This window comes from Urocitellus parryii, chromosome 8 (genome assembly GCF_045843805.1).
Source record: "Urocitellus parryii isolate mUroPar1 chromosome 8, mUroPar1.hap1, whole genome shotgun sequence".
Taxonomy (NCBI): domain Eukaryota; kingdom Metazoa; phylum Chordata; class Mammalia; order Rodentia; family Sciuridae; genus Urocitellus; species Urocitellus parryii.
Genome location: NC_135538.1, coordinates 134,081,837 through 134,104,968, shown reverse-complemented (window position 1 = coordinate 134,104,968; position 23,132 = coordinate 134,081,837). Strand labels below are relative to the sequence as shown.

Here is a 23,132-nt window from a genome sequence, read left to right as displayed (position 1 = left end):
AGTGGTTGAGTGCCCCTGAGTTCAACCCTCAGTATCCCCACCCTCCCCCCAAAAGCCTAATCTCCTCCCTGATCTTCTTTTCCCAGATCTTCTTCCCTTAACCTCTCCTCTCTAATCTCATTTTCTCTGAATCACCTCTTTAAACCCTCCCTGTTCCTGCCGATGGGCAGAGTCACAACCTTTGGGACAGGAGTCCCTGTGTTTCTCCTTTGCTAGCAAAGCAATGAACCTTTTTCCTTTTTCTCAAAACCATGACCTCATTATTGGATCGGTATCAGGGACAAGGGCCAAGCTTCCAGCAACACTCCTAGTTGAGGAGGTGCCGTTGGGTACTTCTGAAAACCCAGGTTGACTGACACAAGCGTTATTTTTCGTATTCATCATTGTAAGAGGAAGCGTTTTCTCGAGTTTATCCATGAAACTTCCCAGGATCCATGTCCTAAGCCAATTTTATTCCACACACTCCAGGGGGCCCATCCAGAGATCATTTGGGGCTCTTCTCCTCCCTAAAAGAAGAAAAGCTCAGAGCTGTGGCACATGACCCCTGCGGGCAGCTTGTATCTTTCTCCTGTTTGAATGGGTGGTGTAGGGGAACCACGGTGAGGACAGCTCTCTCTGGAAGTCACTGATGGACTGGATTAATTTCTGTCGCTGGCTGGCGTATTTCGCCTTCCACTCCAGTGAGTACAGTGGGCCAGCTGTCGTGAGCTTTCTCACCACGAGGAGCAATCTGGGATTTTGTAACGTCTCTCTGTTGGTCATAATTCATTCAACCTTTTTTTTTTTTTTTTTTTTTTTGCTCTCTGCTTCTAAGTTTTCACTTCCTTTGCAGCTGCCATTTATTTTCCTGTTTATACCAGTTCTGAATTAGCTTCTTCAAAACCATGTATTTCTCTCCATAAGATCATTAGGATCTTGACTTTCTGTTGCAGTTTTTCTCTTCTCCAGCAGAATTTCGACTAAATGTTATGACCAAATGACCCCTCATCGGCCAATTTATGTTTGAAACAAAGGATTTTTGCAAACATTTTTCTTTGCTTTCTCCCTTTATTATTTCCTTTTCTTATAACTCACCCCACCCCACCCATCCTCTCTCTTTCATTCTTTTTTTGTTTGTTTGTTTTGGTTTGATTTTATTCACTTTATTGATCAGCCTCTTTCAACTGCAAGATACAGTGATTGAAAAAATTCTACTTTGGGGCTGGGAGTGTATTTCTATGGTACAGCACTTATCTATCACGGGCAGCTCTGGATTCTATCCCCAGCACTCTTGCATGTGCGCACGCACACACATACACACACCAACAAAACCAATCTCAATTTCCTGCTCTCTGCCAGCAAGGGCTTTTTGTAATCCTTATTTATCTTTCTAAGATTTCCCGTATGATTTTGATAGTTCATCGAGTTCAGTGCATCTCTCATTCTGGTTGTCTTTCTGCAGAAACTGTTCCATGCTCCTGACATTGGTTCTTTTTTCTTAAGCCTGGTGGAATTTTAGACCTCATCTTTAGTTAGTTTAGCTATGAAAATTTTACAGAATTTTCTATAAAAACAAATAGTGTAACAGGGGTTCACTTGATGCTTTGATTATATATCCCTTGTGGCTTTGAAACATACATGGTTTTTTTTTTTTTCTTTTTCCCAACCTTCTTCTCCCTGACCTTCTCCTCCTTGATTTCTTTCCCCCATCTTCTCCTTCCTGATCCCTCCTTCTGAGACAGGAGTCCCCTGTGTTTCTCCTTTGCTTGCAAAGTAATAAACCATTTTTTTCCTTTTTCTCAAAACCGTGTCCTCATTATTGGATTGGCATCGGGGACAAGGATGGAGCTTTTGGCAATAATAATATTTCTTTGCTTTGGTTTTCCAATACTTTGTTTGGTTGGTTTTTAACATGGTCTTCAACATTAGTAGCCAAAGTTAGAGGTGGATTTTCTCCTGGAATCTGATTTCTTTTCTCAGGCCCTCCTTTAAAAGGCAATGTAACTGGATATAAAAAAACTGCAGCACATTTTTCTTGAAAAAATTTATAGGAATTTATTTTGAGACATCTAGCATTGAATATTGATTTGGAAAAGTCTGGAACAACCATGCCCTCCTCTTTCCTTTTTATAAAAGAGACTTGATCTTTTTTCTAAGTTACCCCAAAGATATTTCCTTTATTGTTGAGGTTCAGGAAATTGATGCCCTGTCATCTTTTCTATAGGAACCCAAAAGATATGATTTGCATATGTTTCATCTCCTTTTTTAGTGATTTCTAAGAAGAGAAATAAAGAAGGGTTCAAACCACTTTTTTCTGTCACTTCCAAACCTTATCACCAGGGCAACTTATTATGTCTAACACCCCTGATTTTCACGCCAAGAATTCAACACTGATTCTTAAGGAATAATTTCCTTCCATCCTTCTATTCTGTCTTAACCAGGAACCTTAGTTATGTATTTATCAAGGCAGATAAACAAAGGTGAAAACTCAAGAAATGGGCTGAGTAGATATTCGTAGGGAATTGAGAGATAACTGCATAGACGTGTGCATTATAATTCAGGCCTTACAGTATCCACCAGAGTCTGGGAAGCATGGACTGAGACCTGCACCTAGCCAGGAGGCAATGATGAATAGATAGGAGGGTTTCTTTGTTCTTAATCTGCAGAATAAAACTGTTCCTGCTTTGGGTTAAAAATAGCTATTTTTTGTTATGTTTTTCCTAATTGCCTTGTTTTTTTGGTATTTATTTACATGAAGAACAGCTATTGTTTGCCTATACTTACTTTCAGGCAATGTGGGAGATGTGAAGGCTAACACAGAAGCTTCGTCAGCTTTCTCTCACAATGACAAAATACCTGAACTAATCAATTTATAAGGAAGAAAGGTTTATTTGGGGTCCAGTTTTGGAGATTCCAGTCCACGGTTACTTGCCCCTATTGCTTTGGGCCTGTGGAACAAATCGTGGTGAGGAGCATGTGGCAGAGGAGGCCTGTTCATAGCATGGGGGCCTCCTGGAGAGGAGAGGAAGGAAGGGCCCAGCAACACAATAGGCCCTCCCATAGGCCTCACGTGTTAAAGGTTCCACCACCTCTCAAGAGTGCCACAGACTGGTGACCAAGCCTTTATTAAATGGGCCTTTGGGAGACATTCCAGATCCAAACTATAGCAAGGTCCCTGTCAAGAAGGAGTCAAAGCCCCGCATGGAGGCTCACGCCTATAATCCTAATTTGGGAGGCTGAGGCAGTAGGATTGTAAATTTGAGACCAGCCTCAGCAACTAGTGAGACCCTGTCTCAAAGGAAAATATAAAAAGGGATAGAGATGTGGCTTAGCCCCTGCGTTCAATTGTGTGTATCAAAAGGTGCGGGGTTCACAGCTAGTAGACAACAGAGGCATCTGTGGAACTAACTTTAATCGAATCTAGTTTTTGAATGGGGGAAGACGGAGCACACGTTGCAGTGTGGAAAGAAACAATGAGAATTTCTGTTTATACTTATTTTATACAAAAATAAATTATGCTTTGGGTAGTTAATATTCCAATTGACCCTGGTATCATCACAGGATGCTTGTGACTTACGGTGATTTGTCATGAATTCTTCCCTGAAAAGGGAGGTCCTTAAAGGGGGAATAGACAATGGGTTTATTAGAGACAAAGCATATTTCCAGTTTTTGCTCTACTAAGCTTCACAACTGAGCAAGTAGCTTAAAAGACTAGAGCAAAGAAATTTCAAAGTGAAAATAACATTAATGATAATACAAATTCATAAAAAAAATGAGAAAGTGGGCAAACCGACACTCTACTCTTTATATTAGTTCTTTATCATTTTATACACACACACACACACATACACACACACACTCACACGTGTGTGTATTTTTTCTTTCTTTTTTGTTTTGGTACCAGGGATTGAATCCAGGGATGCTTAACCACTGAGCCATATCCCCAGCCCTTTTCAAAAAATATATTTTATTAAGAAACAGGGTCTCACAAAATTTCTGAGGCCATTTTATATGTGCAATTTGAACATTATGAATTTTGGTGTCCAATGGGCAAAGGGCATCTTTGAACCAATTTCCCTCAGATACAGAGGGGAGAGATGAGTGTATATTCACTTTATTGTGCAACCATCACCACTATCCAACTTCAGAATTCTTTTCATCTTGCAAAACTGAAACTCAGTGCCAATTAAACAACTCCCCATTCCCCTTCCTTAATCCCTGGCAACCACTATTCTACTGTTTTCCTCCATGAATGTGATGTCTCTAGCTATTGCATATGAGTGAGCACCATATAGTATCTGTCTTTGGGGGATTGGCTTATTTCACTTAAGATTCACCTATGTTGTATATGTATCAGAATTTCTTTTTTTAATATTTATTTTTTAATTTTTAGGTGGACACAATATCTTTATTTTATTTTTATGTGGTGCTGAGAATCGAACCCAGAGCCTCATGCATGCTAGGCAAGTGCGCTACCACTTGAGCCACATCCCCAGCCCAGAATTTCTTTTTTTAAAGGCTGAATAATATTTCATTGGGTGCATAGACCATGTTTTCATTATCCATTTACCCATCCATAGTTCAATTGCTTCTACCTTTTGGCTATTGTGAATAATGCTACTGTGAACATGGGTGGACAAATAGCTCTTTGAGATCCCATGTTTAGGGGGCTGGGGATGTGGCTCAAGCGGTAGCCGCTCGAGTGGCATGCGTGCGGCCGGGGTTCGATCCTCAGCACCACATACAAACAAAGATGTTGTGTCCACCGAAAACTAAAAAATAAATATTATCTCTCACTCTCTCTCTCAAAAAAAAAGAGATCCCATGTTTAATTCTTTTGGACATAGATGTGAGACTAAACATTTCAGTAAGTTCCCTTTTCTAAGGTTATTTTGAACAAGGCAGAAAAGTTCTTGCCGAGCTTCTCTAAATGCATTATTTTTGCTATCAGAGTTCTAGGCTAGAGGTCCCACTCTGGGGATCCAACAAATCAGGTCTGTCTGCTTGCCCCAAAAAATTAAACAGAAAAGGCAATGATGAAAAGCTTGAAAGAAACTTCAATCGGTGTAACTACACTGAGAATCAAGGGGACCCAAGTTCTTAGCCCTGTCTTTAAGGGGCTAACAATGAATGATTTGAAGTTTTACAGAAAGGGGAATGAGGGCAAGTGTTGGAGGTTTGCATAGCTGTAGGCTTTTCCCAGCTGCCCTTGCAGATGATCTAGATCAGGTGTGGCATGTCCATCATCATCTCAGGATTGGTCAGGTGGGGAATCACCCTGGGTAAGAAAGTTGCTGTTGCCGGGAGCTTTGAGTCATCACTAGATACTTATGGGATCAGATTTTCTTCCTGGAATCCATGGTGACCTGGAGCAATGGAGAAGGATGCAAAATAGAGGCAGAGACGCCAAGTCTTTAATCCTGCTCTTAGCCATCCATTAGACATTTGCAAGCAAAAGTGAAGAGTCCTTGTTATATTTTCTTGAAAATTTGTGAATGTTTGCTAGTGGCACTAAAGTAGGCTACACAAATCAAGCCAAAAGACTTACTGATTTTGCAGGGATGTCCTAGTGAATGCCCACCCCAGACTTCCTGATCTAAGAGGCAGGGTTTTTGCTATGTGTATGTGCATGTAGTCATCTGTAATTTTATATAAATGAGAAGGAAAGGGCATATTAGGAAGAGACATGGTGGGCTGCAGAGACATTTCCTAGCAGCAGTTGTTAGTACAATGGCTTCTAAGATTTCTAATGTGGGCGGCATTCTATAATCACACTGATATTATAGCAATCTGTAGCTTTAAATTAAAATGGCTCCTGACCCTGCTGTCCTGAATCTGTGTCTGAATCTATGATTCATTCCTTTCATAAAGGGGTTGATTTACAAGTTGGTTGCACTCACAACACCTTGCAAAGGAGCACACTGTCTTAATATTTTAGAACTTTCCCCGTAGAGGTATTTTCTTCTGTTTCAGTTCTCTTCATTCTAGCTCTGTATCATAAAATGCCATTTACCAAGGATTCACAATGCTTGTTCTGTGGGCATGCCCTCCCCCAGCCTGTCAAAGAATCTTGCAAATCATTCACAGGGTGGGGGGAGGGGAGATTGCCTATAATAGGAAAATGATGCCGGGGGAAGCCGGGTTCTACTCCCTCTGCGGATTTGTTTGACATGGAAGGCAAATCTCTTCCAGGAAAGCTCTGGGCTCTGACTGGATGGAAGCCATTTTAATCCAAATGCATGGCCGTCGGCATTAGGAAAACACAGCCTCGCTGTGAAACAAAGGGTAAATGTTTCCGCAGGGCGCTGCATTCACAGACTCAGAATTTTGTCTTATTTCAGGCTTTCGTTACCTGAGTGGTTGGTCCCAACAACGCCCCACGACTGCGGAAGGACGAGGGCTCTGAAGCTAGCTCCCACCCATGTAAACCTTTTGACTAAAGAGCACGCGGGCAGCTGTGCCCCGAGCTGTCATTTCTCATCCGGAGGGAAGGCCTGGGAGTAAAGGAGGAGAGCAGTAGGCTATAAACAGGGGTCGCGACAAAGCTGAGAAAGCACAGATCCCAGGAAACCTCTCCCCGCCCCCTCTTCGCAGTTACAATCTGTGGCTACGACCCCTTTCTTAGCCTCAGTTCCCTGGGCATTTCACTCCTTTATATAAACGTTAGGATTGGTAGTTTTCCAATATTTCTAACTGGACAGCATTGAGAAGAGTGGGGACAGAAAAAAAAAATAGGGAGGAAATAATGACGGATTTGCAGTCTTTGCAATCTCTTTCAATTCCTTTTCATTCATTGGCAAAGTGTAGGTTGCCTAGGAAACCGCGTGCATCTCAGCTGCAAAGAGGAGGGGTTGCCGGCTTGTTCATTAAGAGGTGAATGCACGATAGCTGTGGGGGGAAAATACTACACTGTCTTGTAATTTCAATAAGCGTGTTAAAAAATATTTTTGTATTAAGAAAATTGTGCATCCAAAATTTACTATGCATTTTTGTAAAGAATGTTCTCGGCGAACCGGCCGATGACTGCCCTTGGAACCCATCCCCTTATTTGACAATGGATGAACCAAATCCCGAGAAGGGGAGAGCCTGGAGTGTAATTGTAAATGCTCTATTGCAGAACACACTTCTTTAATTAGTTAAAACAATGGCTCTGTGTGTAACAGAATAAATGCACAATCAGTTGCAGATTTACCATTGAAAATAATCTGAAAATTGTAAGACCAAACGTAATTTTAATAGTTTAGGGGCTTGTTTACCTCTGCCACACAGTTATGTGTAAAACAATGTGGAATTTTATTTTACACAGCGAAATTTCTACAATTGTCTCTGAAAGGGAAAAATTTTTAAATGTTAGGAAATCATTAAAAACTAGTCCTATATAGGAGATCATGAAATATATTGTCCTGAAAAGCTTCATGTCTGATACACAATGACCTAGATTGAGGGGAACTGTGTGTAATAAACAGACAAAAAGAATTGCTGGGGGTTCAACTGAAAGCAATTTGTTTCTTTGATAGCCCAGTACCAGTCTCTTCCTGCCTGCTACAGTAGAATAAAGGTGACTTAAACAAAAATTAGTAGATAAACTTAAAAGTCTTTCGGGAAAGGACATAATTGTCACCACCATTTCACCACTAAAATCAGATCCTTGTGAAAATGAAAATGTGCAGCATCATAACTGCAATGGCAAATAGGGGTGAAGTGCTTGCCTGGAAGGGGCTAGGGTGGGGTGGGGGGCAAGGCAGCAAAATTCAAGAAAGGAAAGCAGATCTTGGGCCAAAAAGCTGCCTGAATCCCCAAGGGCATCCAGGCATTTAGAAGGATGATTTCCTGCTTACTGTATACCAAACCTCCTACCCTAAAAGAAACCCGAGAGGAAAGGGTTCTTTCATCTGTATAATCTGAATAAGTTGTTGCACCGGGCACCCGTGAAGATCTGACTCTGAAACCCCGGCTTAGAAATGAACCCGATAGGTTGCCGCAGTCTGGCTGGGCACAAAATCACGAGCTACTCACAGCTTTGTAGATTCTAACAGCAATTCTTTATTCCCGAACTCACACCGGCCCTCTACAAACACGTTCTGGGCAAAATCCACGTACTCCACCAGGCTCTAATCAGCAGGATGCGCCCTATACCCGGCAGGGTACACCTTAAACCTGGAACCGCCCTAAACCCAAGGAGCGGGATACTCCCTAAAACCTGATCGGCCCTAAACCCGGATCCGCCCTGGTCCTTGAGCAAGGTCACCTTACTCAAGCATACATGCAATGTCACTGCAAATGACCTGAGTCTAAGACAAGCCCATTTCCACAATGGAGAGTCCTTCCTCTAAGCAACATGGGGTAGGCTGACAAGAAAATTTCCATGCGTCATTCCTTCTTGGCAATGGCTCTCAGCAATAGGTGAGAGAGACAGACTCAGATTACCCTCCGTGGAGCTGAGCTCCCGGGGCTCTGAGCAACCGGCGTGGCTCCTAGGCTCGGGCAGCGAGGCTTGGACAGCTGGGCGCGCGTTATCCTCCCACCGAGGGTGCCGCCCTCGCTCAGTTCCTTGCAGGCAGCCGGGGCCACAGAGCCGCCACCTCGAGGCTGACACCTGCTGCAGACCTTTCGGCCCTGACAAAGTCTCCTTCCCCGGTTGCCTGAAGACGGAATCCCAGCCTGAGTCGTTCCTCTAATTTACTGCGTGACCTCTGGGACTGCTGGCCCTTGACGTTTCTGCATCTGTAGGATTTGGACTAGAAAACTAGCGGTCAGGGCCAGGACCCTTGGAACCCCGTGAATGGGGCAGGTGGGCAGAATTGCTTCTGCTATGCCTATCTCCCGTTCGCACCCTAAGCCGGGCACTCTCAGCTGTGTCTGGGGAACTCCAGGCCTCGAGCTCTAGTTTGAACACCCTGGATATTTGGGGGGCGGCTGAGCTTTTGTTCTTGCAGCTTCTCTTTGTACATTGGAATTGACTTGAAAGCCTCCTCCTTCCTCCCAGCGGGAAAGGGAGGCGATGACAGCTTGCTGATAGTTCTGGGAGGGCCTCACTCAACAGCTGCTAACTCCACTTGGTTGCAGCACCCCAGGTCATTCGGCCTCTCTCGCCAGAGAATGAAAAAAGGTCACGTCACCTCGCAAGCGACCCATCCCAGGTGGGGGGGGGGGGCGGCGCGCTTTAACGATAAAATTGCAAGGAACAGGTTCTTCGGTGAGCGTTTGTGCTACTCTTTCCCCCTCCCTCCCTCCAACGCACACAGGTTTAACATCTTGTCTTTCAGCCTCTCTCTCACTCTCTATGCTCCCCCACCCCCTGACAAGTAACAAAGAGATATTTTCCTCCCTCCAATACCTAGAGAGTGTGGATTTGAAGGGACCTTCGGTGCTCCGCGTCTGCGCACGCGCTCCGGTGAATGCACCTAGGTCTGCGGTTGTCTCTACCTTGCCTTGCTGCAGTATTTAGGCGTGTCCCTCGCCTCTCTACCCGCAGCAGCAAGTCTGGGAACTCCTGGCCGCCGCGATGGAAAATAAGAATGTTCTCGGTGGACCGGACGATGACTGCCCTTGGAACCCATCCCCTTATTTGACAATGGATGAACCAAATCCCGAGAAGGGGAGAGCCTGGAGTGTGATTGTAAATGCTCTATTGCGGAACACATCCCAAGCTTTTGTGAGCTCTTTGTTCCTCCGACAGCCCCGCCTCTGGGACCCCACCCTTATTCTGCCCGCAGGATAGTCCACGCTGCAGGGCCAGCCACACCCACTCCATCATTTTCTAGGAACAAAAGCCAACTAGATGGGTGGAGGGGGTCTTTGGTAAGGCCTGAGAGTGGAGAGGGTGAGGCAGAGCTCAAGGGACTATAGGGGTCTCTCCACCCCAGGATGCGCCGCCTCAGTGAAAGGAAACCCGTGACCCTCCACAAAGACAAAGGAGAGAAGAGTGATGCTGGGGGGCGGGGCAAGGGTACCCCGAAGCTCTTGGGCAGAGTGTTCGGGATTGCAGTTAATTGGACCCCAACATTTTATTACATTAGACTTTATTCTGGGATCACCCTTATTCCCCTAAGGCTCCATGGGACAGGGCGTCGGCTCCTGGAGAGCTGCTGGCCTCCAAAGTTGGGAAAAGGGGCATTGGCTAGCTAGGGGAACGGCTCGAGGCCAAACTGAATCGGCAAACAAGATGAAAGAGCAGCCGGAGGCGCCTCAGTACTCCCACCTGCTGGCACCCGGAGCACCTGACGGTCTTTCCACCTGGTCCAGTACTCCCTCCTTCCCATCCTGTGCTAGCTCTCTCTCCATCCGGAGCCTACCCCGTTGGGTAACCGCGCGTCGCAGCCCTCAGGCCACCGGCTTCTTCACCCCCCTCCCAGTTCCGGGTGCCCAGCTTCTCCCGCTTCCCCAAGCCCTAGACAATGCTGACGCCCCCACCCTACTCCCAGGAGACCCCACCCCTCTACGGATCCTCAAGCCCGCGCTTATTGGCCACTCGCCCGTAGTCCAGCCCCCCGGACCGTCCCTAGGGCTCGGAGCATTACGTCAGCCAGGCCTGGAGAGCCGCAGAGTGAACGGGACTGGGGGGCTCGGGCTGGGGGCGCGGTCTACGCTGTCGGCCCCACCCTCCCTACATAAAAGGCCGAGCTCGCCGGCCTGACGCTCTCAGCCCGTCGGTTCCTGAGCGCTTTCCTGTTGAGCTCTCCGTAGGTGTGGAACCGGAGTACCGACAGACACACAGACGCAGATCGGAGTCAGAGAGAAGTTAAGAGGCACCATGCGGGAGATCGTGCACATCCAGGCCGGCCAGTGCGGCAACCAGATCGGCGCCAAGGTGGGCGCGCCGTTGGGGAGGGGCCCCGGCTGGGAAAGGGAAGGGAGCTGAGCACCCCACAGAGTCTCTGGGCGGGGTGCTGTCCTAGGCAGGCCCGGAGCTCGCCCTAGAGCAAACCTTCCCTGCTGCTTTGTGTTGCTGAGTGGGGCGTGGACTCAAGGCGACTTTCTGGGGGAGAGGGGTCTCATTCATTTTTGTTGCAATTCGTTTGGAATTCCGGTCGTCCTTGGTCTTTCTTTCCTGTTTGCTACTTGGCCAAGACACGGCTGTGTCAGCTGGACTGTGTTCACCGGTCTGCGGGAGGGGTGCGGACTCGAGGATTGATTTTTTTTTTTTTTTTTTTTAACCAGCTTGAACTAGAGTCGAGCTGCGGGGGAGGGGCGGAGGGCGATGGTTTCACGGTCCGAGGACGTGCTTTGAATGTAAAACCACCCTCCCTCAATTCTCTCGCTTAGCCACTCCCTCCTCCCCCTCATCACCGCCCTGTACTCTAGCCTTCTGCGGCCTTTCTTAGGGTGACCCTGCAGAGCTTGGTCGCCGTAGTTGACCTGCAGTCCCAGGCATAGACTGGTTCCTTCTAGCACGACCCCTACCGCCCGCTTCGAGCAGCTGTTCGCCTGGGAAACGCCCAGTTTCAACTTTCTGACCTTGCAAAATACAATCCTTGTGGCTGTGTTCTGGGTCACACCGCCCTTTAAGGTTCCTAAAATGTTGGGTGTCAGAACTGAATCGGGGGCTTTTCAAACTGTGAATCGCGGCATCTCTATGGGGTCGTGTATGGCTAAATCCAACCTTTTTCTCTCAGTTTTGGGAGGTCATCAGTGATGAACATGGTATCGACCCCACTGGCAGTTACCATGGAGATAGTGATTTGCAGCTGGAAAGAATCAATGTGTACTACAATGAAGCCACTGGTAATTGACTTTATCCCCCACCCCCTTGCCGCTGCCCCCGCCCTTTAGTTTTGTACCCCCTCTTCCCTTTTCCCTGGTGTGGCTGCAAGAAAGGGTGGACTAACCAGTTTAAGATATTTACTCTTTCACTGGGATGGGCTCCCCTGTGCTACCAAGCCCTTTGAAAACCTGGTTGTGGGTCCTTCTTTGTTTGGGGGCAATAGCAATGGCCTGAAAGAAGGAAGGTGATATGGAGCCCTTTTCTATGGGCAGGTCTAAGTCAGCTCTTATTCCCTGCAGGTAACAAATATGTGCCGCGTGCCATCCTGGTGGACCTGGAGCCTGGCACAATGGATTCGGTCAGGTCTGGACCATTCGGCCAAATTTTCAGGCCAGACAACTTCGTTTTTGGTGAGTGCCTGGCATGACTAATGACGTGAGAGACATATTTTAAGCTGGGCAGCTTAAGTTTAGGATGGAGAATTGTGACTGTTGGAAGAAATGCATGAAGAAAGTCCAGTTGTGTGCCAACTGAGCTTTAATATAGGTATACAAAGCATTTGCCTTTCAACTTCTAATAGCCAAGTGTCCTAGGCATCCTTATTTATAATTACATCCAAAACCAAATATTTTAATGCCTGGTCATTTGGTGATAACACAAAATAATCTTATCTGATCACTGACTCATTGGTCTATATTAAGGGGTTTGAGGCAAGAAGGAATTTAATCCAATTTTCAGTGACTCAAGAATTCTTTTTCTCTGGCAGGCCAAAGCGGTGCAGGAAATAACTGGGCAAAGGGCCACTACACAGAGGGAGCCGAGCTGGTGGACTCGGTCCTGGACGTGGTCAGGAAGGAGTCAGAAAGCTGTGACTGTCTCCAGGGCTTCCAGCTGACCCACTCTCTGGGGGGAGGCACCGGCTCAGGCATGGGCACCCTGCTCATCAGCAAGATCCGTGAGGAGTACCCAGACCGCATCATGAACACCTTCAGCGTCATGCCCTCGCCCAAAGTGTCAGACACAGTGGTAGAGCCCTACAACGCCACCCTCTCTGTCCACCAGCTGGTGGAGAACACAGATGAAACCTACTGCATCGACAACGAGGCCCTGTATGACATCTGCTTCCGCACCCTGAAGCTGACCACGCCCACATATGGAGACCTCAACCACCTGGTGTCAGCCACCATGAGCGGGGTCACCACGTGCCTGCGCTTCCCTGGCCAGCTGAACGCAGACCTGCGCAAGCTGGCAGTGAACATGGTGCCCTTCCCCCGCCTGCACTTCTTCATGCCAGGTTTCGCACCCCTGACCAGCAGGGGCAGCCAGCAGTACCGCGCCCTGACGGTGCCCGAGCTCACCCAGCAGATGTTCGACTCCAAGAACATGATGGCCGCCTGTGACCCGCGCCACGGCCGCTACCTGACCGTGGCTGCCATCTTCCGAGGCCGCATGTCCATGAAGGAGGTGGACGAGCAGATGCTCAACGTGCAGAACAAGAACAGCAGCTACTTCGTGGAGTGGATCCCCAACAACGTGAAGACGGCCGTGTGCGACATCCCGCCGCGGGGCCTCAAGATGTCCGCCACCTTCATCGGCAACAGCACGGCCATCCAGGAGCTGTTCAAGCGCATCTCAGAGCAGTTCACGGCCATGTTCCGGCGCAAGGCTTTCCTGCACTGGTACACGGGCGAGGGCATGGACGAGATGGAGTTCACCGAGGCCGAGAGCAACATGAATGACCTGGTGTCCGAGTACCAGCAGTACCAGGACGCCACTGCTGACGAACAGGGGGAGTTCGAGGAGGAGGAGGGCGAGGACGAGGCTTAAATTCAGCACGTGAAGCAGGGTAGGGAAAGCTGAGAAGGAAAGCAAGGGGGTGGGGGGCTTACCTGTGAAAATACCTTGGCAGTTGGAGGAACAAGCATGGTCTGTCTTAGGTGTGTGCGCTGGTTCTCTGGTACTCTTCACTGTTGCCTGTCACTTGTTTTTCTCCTTTGTAATATTGATGACATCGATGTAACAGTCAAGATATTTCTGAGCTACTGTTGTAATGGCTAAAATCACATAAACGTTTGTGTCTTAATGGTGTCCTCTTTTCTTTCTTTTCCTTTTCCTCTTGGTCCTCTATTATCATTTTTAAATGCACTTTTTCTGGACACATTATATTAATTTCTTTTAAAAGGATAAGTAAAAGCTCAAATGCATTTACTATTGGTAGGGTAAAAATTCAAGACACAGTAGTCGGGTCTTACAGGAGAGCTCAGCCTGAGTTTTAACATTCCTTTAAGAATATATTTTATTTGTTCAGAAAGTGCCTAATTGAAAGCACAAAAAGTGTATTATTATCAATATTATTTTTCTTATATCCTCTTAAGAAATATTCCATGTTTTCAAACCTTTATTTCTTCACACTCAAACACAAATCTATAGCCTCTTTCTGAACAGTATGAAATAAGTATATATTTACTTATTTCTTAAATTTGTGCACTTATTGGAAGTACTGGAGATCAAACCCAAGGCCTAGTGTCTAGACATGCTCTGCCAGTGAGCTATATATATATATATATATATACCCACAGCCTAATGGCATATCTTGAAAAAACAGAGCTTTTCTAATTTACATGGATAAATAGCAGCCATTATATAGTTGTGCCATATTTTACTTAGCTGGTTCCTAGCCAGTGTACATTAGGGTTATTTATACTTTTTTTCTTATATAAGTGAGTAATATTTGCATATATCCTTATGAACATGTGAATAGCTATCCTGCACATTTCCATGAGTGGGTTTTTTTAAGTTAATGAAATCGCCTGTACTTGGGAACAGGTTTATAAATAGTTGATAGATTCATTCCCAATTAATTTCTCCCCAGCAATCATACATATACTGTATTAACAAACTGCTTAAGTGAACTTCTTTGGGGCTTGAATAGAATTATAGATTCTGGATTATTGGCTACTTTTAAATGGGCAAGCCAAAAAAAATTTCATAGTTCATTGCTTTCTTACCAGAGAAGAAGCAAGCTATGGGATTTCGGTGATCCTATGGATTCTTTAGTGACATGGTTTTATGGGGTAAATTGTCAAAATGGCGTTGATACTCTGCTTTCATCTGGGCCAGTCAGTTGCTCATTTATCAAGACAATAAGGTTTAAGATTTTTCTAGTTTTAGGTGAATTCAAAGTTAGAAAAAATGACTTTACATCTGATGAACATAATGAATTTTCATTAAAAAAGAGGCTGAACTATTAATTGAAAACAGTTCTAAAGAAAAGTGTGAGCAGTATCAGTCTAAATAAGTTTAGAAAGTGTGAAAATAAGTTGATTCTACCATATGGCTCCCACAAATGGAAAAGAGCAATTCACTTTACAAGTATTATATATCACAAAAAACTTGACTAAGGAATGAGTAGGGTCAAACAGGGGTCAAGAGCCAGTGGCTTCAGCTCCAATTTTCTATATTTAATGGCAAACTGGCAGGTGTCATTACTACTGAGCTGGTGTAAAGCTTCCAACAACCTCATTGAAGGGTGACATTGGTTTTAAATACCCTGAAGGGTAGCTGCCAAGACCTTTGGACCAGTCCTTGGCCACGCATTCCCTACAACCCAGGAGACCTTGGAGAAGAGAAGAGATGGTTGCTGCCAAGTGCCTCTTGTCATATTGGAAATATGCTTCTCTTTCCCACCTCATGAGGCAAGGACAGGCAGGTGCCAGCCAGCCATCCTGCTAGTCTGTCAGCACTCCCATGTCTACGCTGCTAAAGCTTATTTTGGCCTGATGTGAACAGTGGTGCCAAACTGACCCTTTAAACAGATGCTCTGGGAATCTAATATAGACTTTAAGTGCCTACTCAGGAAAATAGTTCAGTGAGGAAAATGCTCAGATGTCTGGGTTAAGAGAGAGTATTTTGGGAACATTGGTTTCCTTTGCTGTGTTACCATTATTTGGTGGTGGTGCTGGTGGTAACGACTACAATGGTGATGGCGATGGTGTGGTGCTAGTGATGGTGGGGGGTGTTTTTAACACATCTCTCCCCTGAATGCAAGATTCAGAGTTGGGGTTTAGGAAGGGGGAGTTGGAGTCACCTTGAGATCATCTGAGAAGAAACTAAAATCCCAGCATGTGCCATATTGGTCGACATCTCTATATCAGCCTGAGGAATGACCTAAAACCATGTTAGATTTCCCTTTTCATCACTAGAAGTTTAATTAATAGTAATTGGAACCTTCAGAGGTCATCTCATTTACCCTTTTCATCATGTAAGCAAGGTCAGAGGCTTCTAAGATTCCCAGGACCTTTTCTGTGCAATTCAGGTCTTTGATTCTTTGGGCTCTTTTCTCTATAGCAGCTTTGTGCAGGCCCCATTATACAAAAGGCCGCACGAGGATAGTGAAGATGGGAAAGATGAATTTTTTTATTTCAAGGGGAAATTGAAGAAGTTTCTTGTTCCTAGATGAGCCGGACTCAAACAGTGCCATAGCAACTAAAGGATCGTGTTGAATTTCCTGGTTCTAAAATTTCACATACATGTGCTCTAATGCAATATGGTTGCAAGAGGAATGTTCTGTTTGTGTGGTCATTGTGAAAGTGAATAGGAAGTTAGTGAAAACCAGAGACCAGTATTTATACATCCTCATTTTAGTTAAGATGTGTCCTGTATACCACAGGTGCTTGACATCGCCTCTAATACTGATTTCTTTCAATAAACCCCAGTAGCCCCTCCGAAAAAAAGATTTATAGTCATTTTTTTCTTTTAATTGAGGTAATTTACATACCATAAACATTCTTGGGCTTGGAACACAGCTTAGTGTATGCACAAGGCCCTGGTTTCAAATCCCAGTACCAAAAAGTAAAAAAAATTAAAAATTCACTACTTAATCTGGTATCAGTCAATGGGTTTTACTATATTTGCAGAGTTGTGCAACCTTTGCCACTAAAACATCGCTACAAAAAGAAACCCCATCCCATTGACAGTCACTCACCACTCTTCCCTTCTTCCCACCCTGGATTTTCCTATTCTAGACATTTCGTGCAAATGGAATCATACCATTTGTAGGCTCTAAGATCTGCTTTATTTATTTATTTTTTTTACTTTACACACTGTTTTCCAATAATCATTCATATGGTAGCGTGCATCAATATTTCATTCTTATGGTTGAATAATAACATGCCACTATATGGCTAGACCACATTCTGTTTATCTGTTCATCTGTGGATGGACATTATTCTTAATAGCCACTTTGGGGCTATTAAGAATAATGCTGAGGCTGGGGTTGTGGCTCAGTAGAGTGCTTACCTAGCACAGGTGAGGCACTTTGATCCTCAGCACTACATAGTAAATAAATAAATAAAGTTATTTTGTCCATCTACGATTTAAATAAATAAATAAGAATAATGCTGGAGCTGAAGCTAGGGATATAGCTCAGTGGTAGAGCACTTCCCTAATATGCTCTAGGGCCTAGGTTCAATCCTCAGAACTAAAACAATAATGCTTCTATTAGCATTCATATACAAGTTTTGTGTACATGTATGTTTTCATTTCTCTTTGGTATGAAAGTAGGAGTATAACTGCTGGGTCACATGGTAACTATGTTTATAATCATTGACTTCTACCTACGGATGAACACACACACACTTCAGATTTGTCCCAAGATGGAATAGAGGTCAGGCAAGCATTGGGCATTTTGTACTTGTGCATTAATAAAGAGTCTTAGAACTGTGAAGTCTTAGAAATAGAGATCTTTTAATATGACACCATCGCTTTACAAATGAAGAAACGAAGGCCCAATTCAGTAATGGTCCCAGGTCATTGAGGCAATTAAGGATAATATTCAGCTGCTACCAACAATGGTGTTTGATTGTCTGTTCCTTTCACTTAGGAAGAAAAAAGTTTGAAGACACTCAGCTCAGTGTAGGTGCACAATACCCGTCAGTATCCCTGTATGTCTCTGCTCTTCCTATGGCTGCTGGTGGCTGTCACCCTGGAGTTTTCTGCTTGCAGGATGGTCACTTTGGCTCTGGTCATGCTATCTAGGTTCTGGGAAAGAAGGAGGTGGAGAGGAAGGGTAAAAAAGATCCCTTCTAACTGAGTCAGCCTCCTTTGAAGACCTGTGGCAGGATCTCCCATGGACTCCTGCTTGCATTTCACCAGCCACACTTTTCCTTGAGGGGGAGGGCTGAGTAAAGTAGTCTTTTAGCTGGGTACATTAGTCCTTCCCACAATTTCCAGCTTCTCTTAGGAAGAGATATGGGGTGGTAACAGCAGTTTCTTTCACAATTAAAGTATCTGAGAAGAGATGTGATATTATGAAATGTATATTTGGCCTTCCTCCCTATTTTCTGGCCTACAACTGTTTAAATCCTTGGAATCTTCTAAGTAAGTGTCTTTTTTTGCATGCTAATGAGTTGACTGGTGGCTGTTGGTCCCTAAATAGCTTTTGAATGAGGACTGGCTACCAGAAAGGTGAGGATTTTCAGCCAACCTCCAGGAAGAGAAGATAGGCTAATAGTGTCTATGTAATCCTCCATTAAAACTTAGGAATACTGGGTTTGAGGAGCTTGCAGATAGCCCTGAGCACATGAAAGTTCCTGGAGGTGGTCATCCAGAGAGGACATGGAAGCTCCACACCCCTTCCCCATACCTTGAGTTGTACATCTCTTTGTCTAGTCTTCCAAGGTATCCTTTATAATAAATTGGCAACCAATTGTTTCCCTGAGTTCAGTGAGATGCTCTGAGTAAACAACAGTGGGAACCCACATTTAGAGCCAATTGTTAGGAAGTGTAAGTAATAACCTACTACTTGTAACAGGAGTCTGAAGTGGGGGCAGTCCTGTAGGAGTGAGTCCTCAACCTGCGGTATTGGGATGCTATCTCCAGGTACAGAGCATTGATAGAGAAAACATCACTCTAGTTGAGCACAAATAAAATTACATTTATTGGGGGCTAATTAGGGTTGCAATCCAGAAAATCACAGATCCAAGCAGTCTTAAAAATATGCTCTGAGGTTTTATGAAATAGTGGTCATATTTTAAGTTTAAAACTGGCCAAGGGGTGGTGGTTATATTATTTGCTTGTCAGGAACTGTGACTAGAACTAAGCTGTCTTTTGTAAGAAAGGGTCTGTGTTATTTTGGTCTACCGGTGATTTAAGGGAAGCACTGGGTTTCACAAATGGTTAAAGGAAGCTAGCATATTGCAGTTTAACCCAGTCCAAAGGTCAGCATCCAGTCTGGCCGCCTGGTGGAAAGGTTCAACTTTCAAGGTCATATCTGAGATCTGTTTAACAATGGTTTCACAACCCCATTTTGAGTGCCCAAACCAATGTTACTCCTTTTTGATTGTTTTTTCCCTTGACAATAGTATCAAAATTGAACTGAGTTAGAGGCCAACCGGCTGGTCTCTGCTGCAGTAACTGCTTACTTGCTGGTGGGGAGAAATCCCCCACACAGTTTGGGGTCACAGAAGTATTCTGTGTTGATAATGGTGTGAGAGTGCAACAGTAGTCTACTTTATGCTTTGAATGTAGTCCTTGCTGCTCTGACACTGTAATTTATTTTTAAAATGGACATGTTTGTTTCTCTTCCTCTCTCCCTGCTCCTCCCTAATCTCTCCCCCTCCCTAATCTCAGGGGAAACAGGAACAAAGTAATCCAAACTTTGGGGATGGTTCCTAAAATCTTAGAAATGACTATCTCCCAAATTAACAAGTGAATTACAATGAGCGTGGTGGCACTTGCCTGCAATGCCAGTGGCTCTGGAGGCTGGGGCAGGGGGAATCTCAAGTTCAAAGCCAGCCTAAGCAAAAGCAAGGTGCTAAGCAACTCAGTGAGACCCTGTCTCTAAATAAAATTCAAAATAGGGCTGGGGATGTGACTCAGTGGGTGAGTGCCCCTGAGTTCAATCCCCAACACTCCCCCCGACCCCCCCCCCCAAAAAAAATATAAACGTTCAATAGGTCTGATCATTCAAAGATAAAGCTTTGGGTCTGGGGATGGTAGCTCAATGGTAGAGTACTTGCCTAGTAAGCATGAGCCCGAGTTCCACAAACAGCATGTTGTGGTTTGGATATAAAGTATACCCCACAGACTCAGGTGTTGAAAGCCTGGTCTTCAATGCCAAAAGGTTCAGAGGTAAGTAAGGCTTTTAGGAAATTATTGGATCATGGAGACTCTAACTTCATCAGTGGATTAATCCATTTGATGGATTGATAATTTTAATGGACCACAGGTTGGAGGGAGTAGGTTACTAGGGCATGCCCTAGAAGGGTATATTTTGTGTCCTTCCTCTCTTCCCTTCTCGCCTGCCTTTAGCTGAGCAGCTTTCTTTATCATGAGGTTCTGCCTCACCTTACGCCCAAAGCAGTGGACAAGAGCCAAAATGAATCCTTCCTCCTTTAAATCATTTATGTCAGGTAATTTGGTTATAGCAATGAAAAGCTGAATCACTTGCAGCACTATTAAAAAAACAAAGATCTTAAGAGCAAACTTAGTACCTAAGTGAGCCAGAATCTAGATACGCAACATGACAACTCGTGCTTTCACTTAGCTATCTGGGAAAAGGTAGACACAATTTGGGGATCTCAGCTTTCAGTAAAGAGGAAGTGACAGCCAGGCACAGGGTACACATCTATAATCCTATAAATTCAGGAGGCTGAGGCATGAGGGCTGCAAGTTCAAGGCCTGCCTTGGCAATTTAGTGAGACCCTGTCTCAAACAATAAAAATAAAGGGCTGGGGATGAGGCTCAGTGGTAAAGAGGCCCTGGATTCAATCCCCAGTACTGGGGTGCGGGGGGGTGGGGTGGGGGTGGGTGGAGAGGAGACCCAGCTTTTAACAATGCCTACTATGTGCTGGGTATATTACTATAGAGTGCATGAAAATCTTGACTATGTCATTTTTTTCAACAATGTCAGGTTTGAACTTTGGGACCCTTTGATGGGTTCCTTTGCTTTAAATTCCTCCATTAAATAGAGTTCTTAATATCTGCCCATAAAGAGAATTGATGACATGAAAGATATATAGTGGTAAGAAAGTAACAGCCATTTATACATCATTTGTTACTTGTCACATTTTTATTTAATTTTCATAGGAATATTGTATAGTGTAGGAGCTTTTGACTACATCCAGCAATCAGTTTTAAATTGCTTATAAAGGGGTTCAAGTGAGGGGCTGGGTAGAGCACTTGCCTAGCATGTGTGAGGCACTGGGTTTGATCCTCAGCACCACATAAAAATAAATAAATAAAGGTATTGAGTCCATCTACAACTAAAAAAATTAAAAATAAATAAAAAGGTGGGGGTGGGACACTGAAGTGAAAACTATTGGCTCACGGAATTGAAAATTCCAGGGGCAACATCTACACTCTCATTACGTCATAAGCACTTGCTCTCTCTTGATCAGCCTCTTGGCTTTGCACTCCCTTATTCGAGCGTCCTTCTTTGCCAGGATCTCCCCACAAAATGGGCTACATTTTTTGTTGTTGTTGCTTTGCAACTTTGATTGATTGATTGATTGATTTACTTGTGTGGTGCTGGGGATTGAACCCAGGGCCTACCATTGAACTACACCCCCAGCCTGCTTTGCAGCTTTCCCTCAGATGCCAGACATTATCTGGATCCGGATTGGCCAGAACCTGAGTCATGCTCATTTCTGAATCAGTCCTTGTTGTCAGGAGAAAAGGGAAAACAATTGGCCAGCCTGGATCATGTGTCCTCCTATGAGGTCTATCAAGAAGGACAACTACTTGGTAGTCTCATCATTTAGGGAACTAACTGTTCCTAAAAGAATTCAGGCTTAGCTGAAGTGACTCGTTCCAGAATCATTTGGCTCTAAGTAGAGGACTTGGATAGACACCTGGGTTTGCAATATAACACCAAAAAAAAAAAAAAAAAAAAAAAGACCACAGACAGTTATAATGGGATATCCAGAGCAGCTGCTGCCTGCAAGGGCTAGATTCAGAGATAAGCAAATCCTTATGGGCTCCATCATGCTGAGAGGCTCACATCTAAATTCAGGGTTCTTGACCATCTAGCCTATTCCTTACCCTTCAATCTTCTCTCGCTGCTTTCTGTATGAATCCTGCTCTAAAACTAAAAAATACTGTGCTTCCCAATTCTACAAGAATGTAGAAGAAAAGTGGAGCTGCTGTAGTGTAGATCTGGAATGTTCCCCAAAGGCATATGTGCTAAAGGCTTGATCCCCAGTGTGTGGTGCTATTGGATGTGCTAACCTTTAAGAGGTGGACCTCGTGGGAGGAAGTTAGGTTAGGAGGATGTGCTCTTGATGGGGATGTTGGGACCCCAGCCCCTCCCTCCCTCTCTCTTTGCTTCCTGGCTGCCAAGAGGGGACCCGTTTCCTCTACATCCGGTTTGCATCAGATCCATTCTATAGCTCTTCTTTGCTTTTGTATTCTTATAGTTGCATTATATTTCCACATATTTTGAAAACACATTGTTGTTGTTTTTGCTTTAAACAGTTATCATTTTAAGAAACTGAAAACAAGACAATATAATAGTCCACATATTTACCCAAATAAATGAAGATACTCATCCACGATTTCTTCCCCCTGAAAAACTTCTTTCAGTTTTCTTAGAATGCAGATCTAGTGGTAATGAATCTCTCAAAAAAATTTTTTTCCCCTTGGCTTTAAAAGTCTTTATTTTGCCTCATGTTTGAAAGATATCGTCGATGGATATAGAATTTTAGGTTTTCTGTCAGCATTTCAAAGGTGCCATTCTATAGTCTCTCTTGACTTCTGTTAAGAAGTCACCAGGAATTAACAACTTTATTTTCCTGTATGAAGTGTTGAATTTTTCTTTCTGGTTGCTTTGAATATTTCCTTTTTGCAACTACTTCTCAGCAGTGTTAGTATGATATGCCTTGGAGTGGTTTCCTCTGTGTCTATTCTACTTGGGATTCACTGAACTCCTTGAATCAGTGAGTCTTCATCAAGTTCATAACATTTTCTAATGTGATTTCTTTAAACATTTTCCCACTGACTCCACTTCATTCTGGGATTCCAATTACATGTATTTTGTACTTTTTAATGTTGTCTTACTGCTTACTGATCTGTTTATTTTGTGGACAGTCTTTCTCCTTTTCTGTGCTACAAGTTTTTATTATTACGCCTGCAAGTTCATTGATCTGTAGTGTCTAAACCTCTATTAATCTCATACGGGGCATTTTGCATCTCAGCTGGTATATATATATATATATATATATATATATATATATATATATATATATTTTTTTTTAAGAGAGAGAGAGAGAGAGAGAGAGAGAATTTTAATATTTATTTTTTAGTTCTCGGAGGACACAACATCTTTGTTGGTATGTGGTGCTGAGGATCGAACCCGGGCCGCACGCATGCCAGGCGAGCGCGCTACCGCTTGAGCCACATCCCCAGCCCCAACTATTGTATTTTTAATCTCTAGAAGTTGTACTTGAGTCTT

General features: G+C 44.3%; 1 protein-coding gene across 1 annotated transcript; it reads left to right on the top strand.

Moving 5' to 3' along the window:
• Nucleotides 1-10,525: 10,525 nt before the first annotated feature.
• LOC113195552 (tubulin beta-2B chain) lies at nucleotides 10,526-13,766 on the top strand. Its single transcript, XM_026407129.2, has 4 exons — nucleotides 10,526-10,789; nucleotides 11,595-11,703; nucleotides 11,983-12,093; nucleotides 12,450-13,766. The coding sequence occupies exons 1-4, from the start codon at nucleotides 10,733-10,735 to the stop codon at nucleotides 13,508-13,510; spliced, it is 1,338 nt and encodes a 445-aa protein (XP_026262914.2). The 5' UTR covers nucleotides 10,526-10,732; the 3' UTR covers nucleotides 13,511-13,766.
• Nucleotides 13,767-23,132: the final 9,366 nt, after the last annotated feature.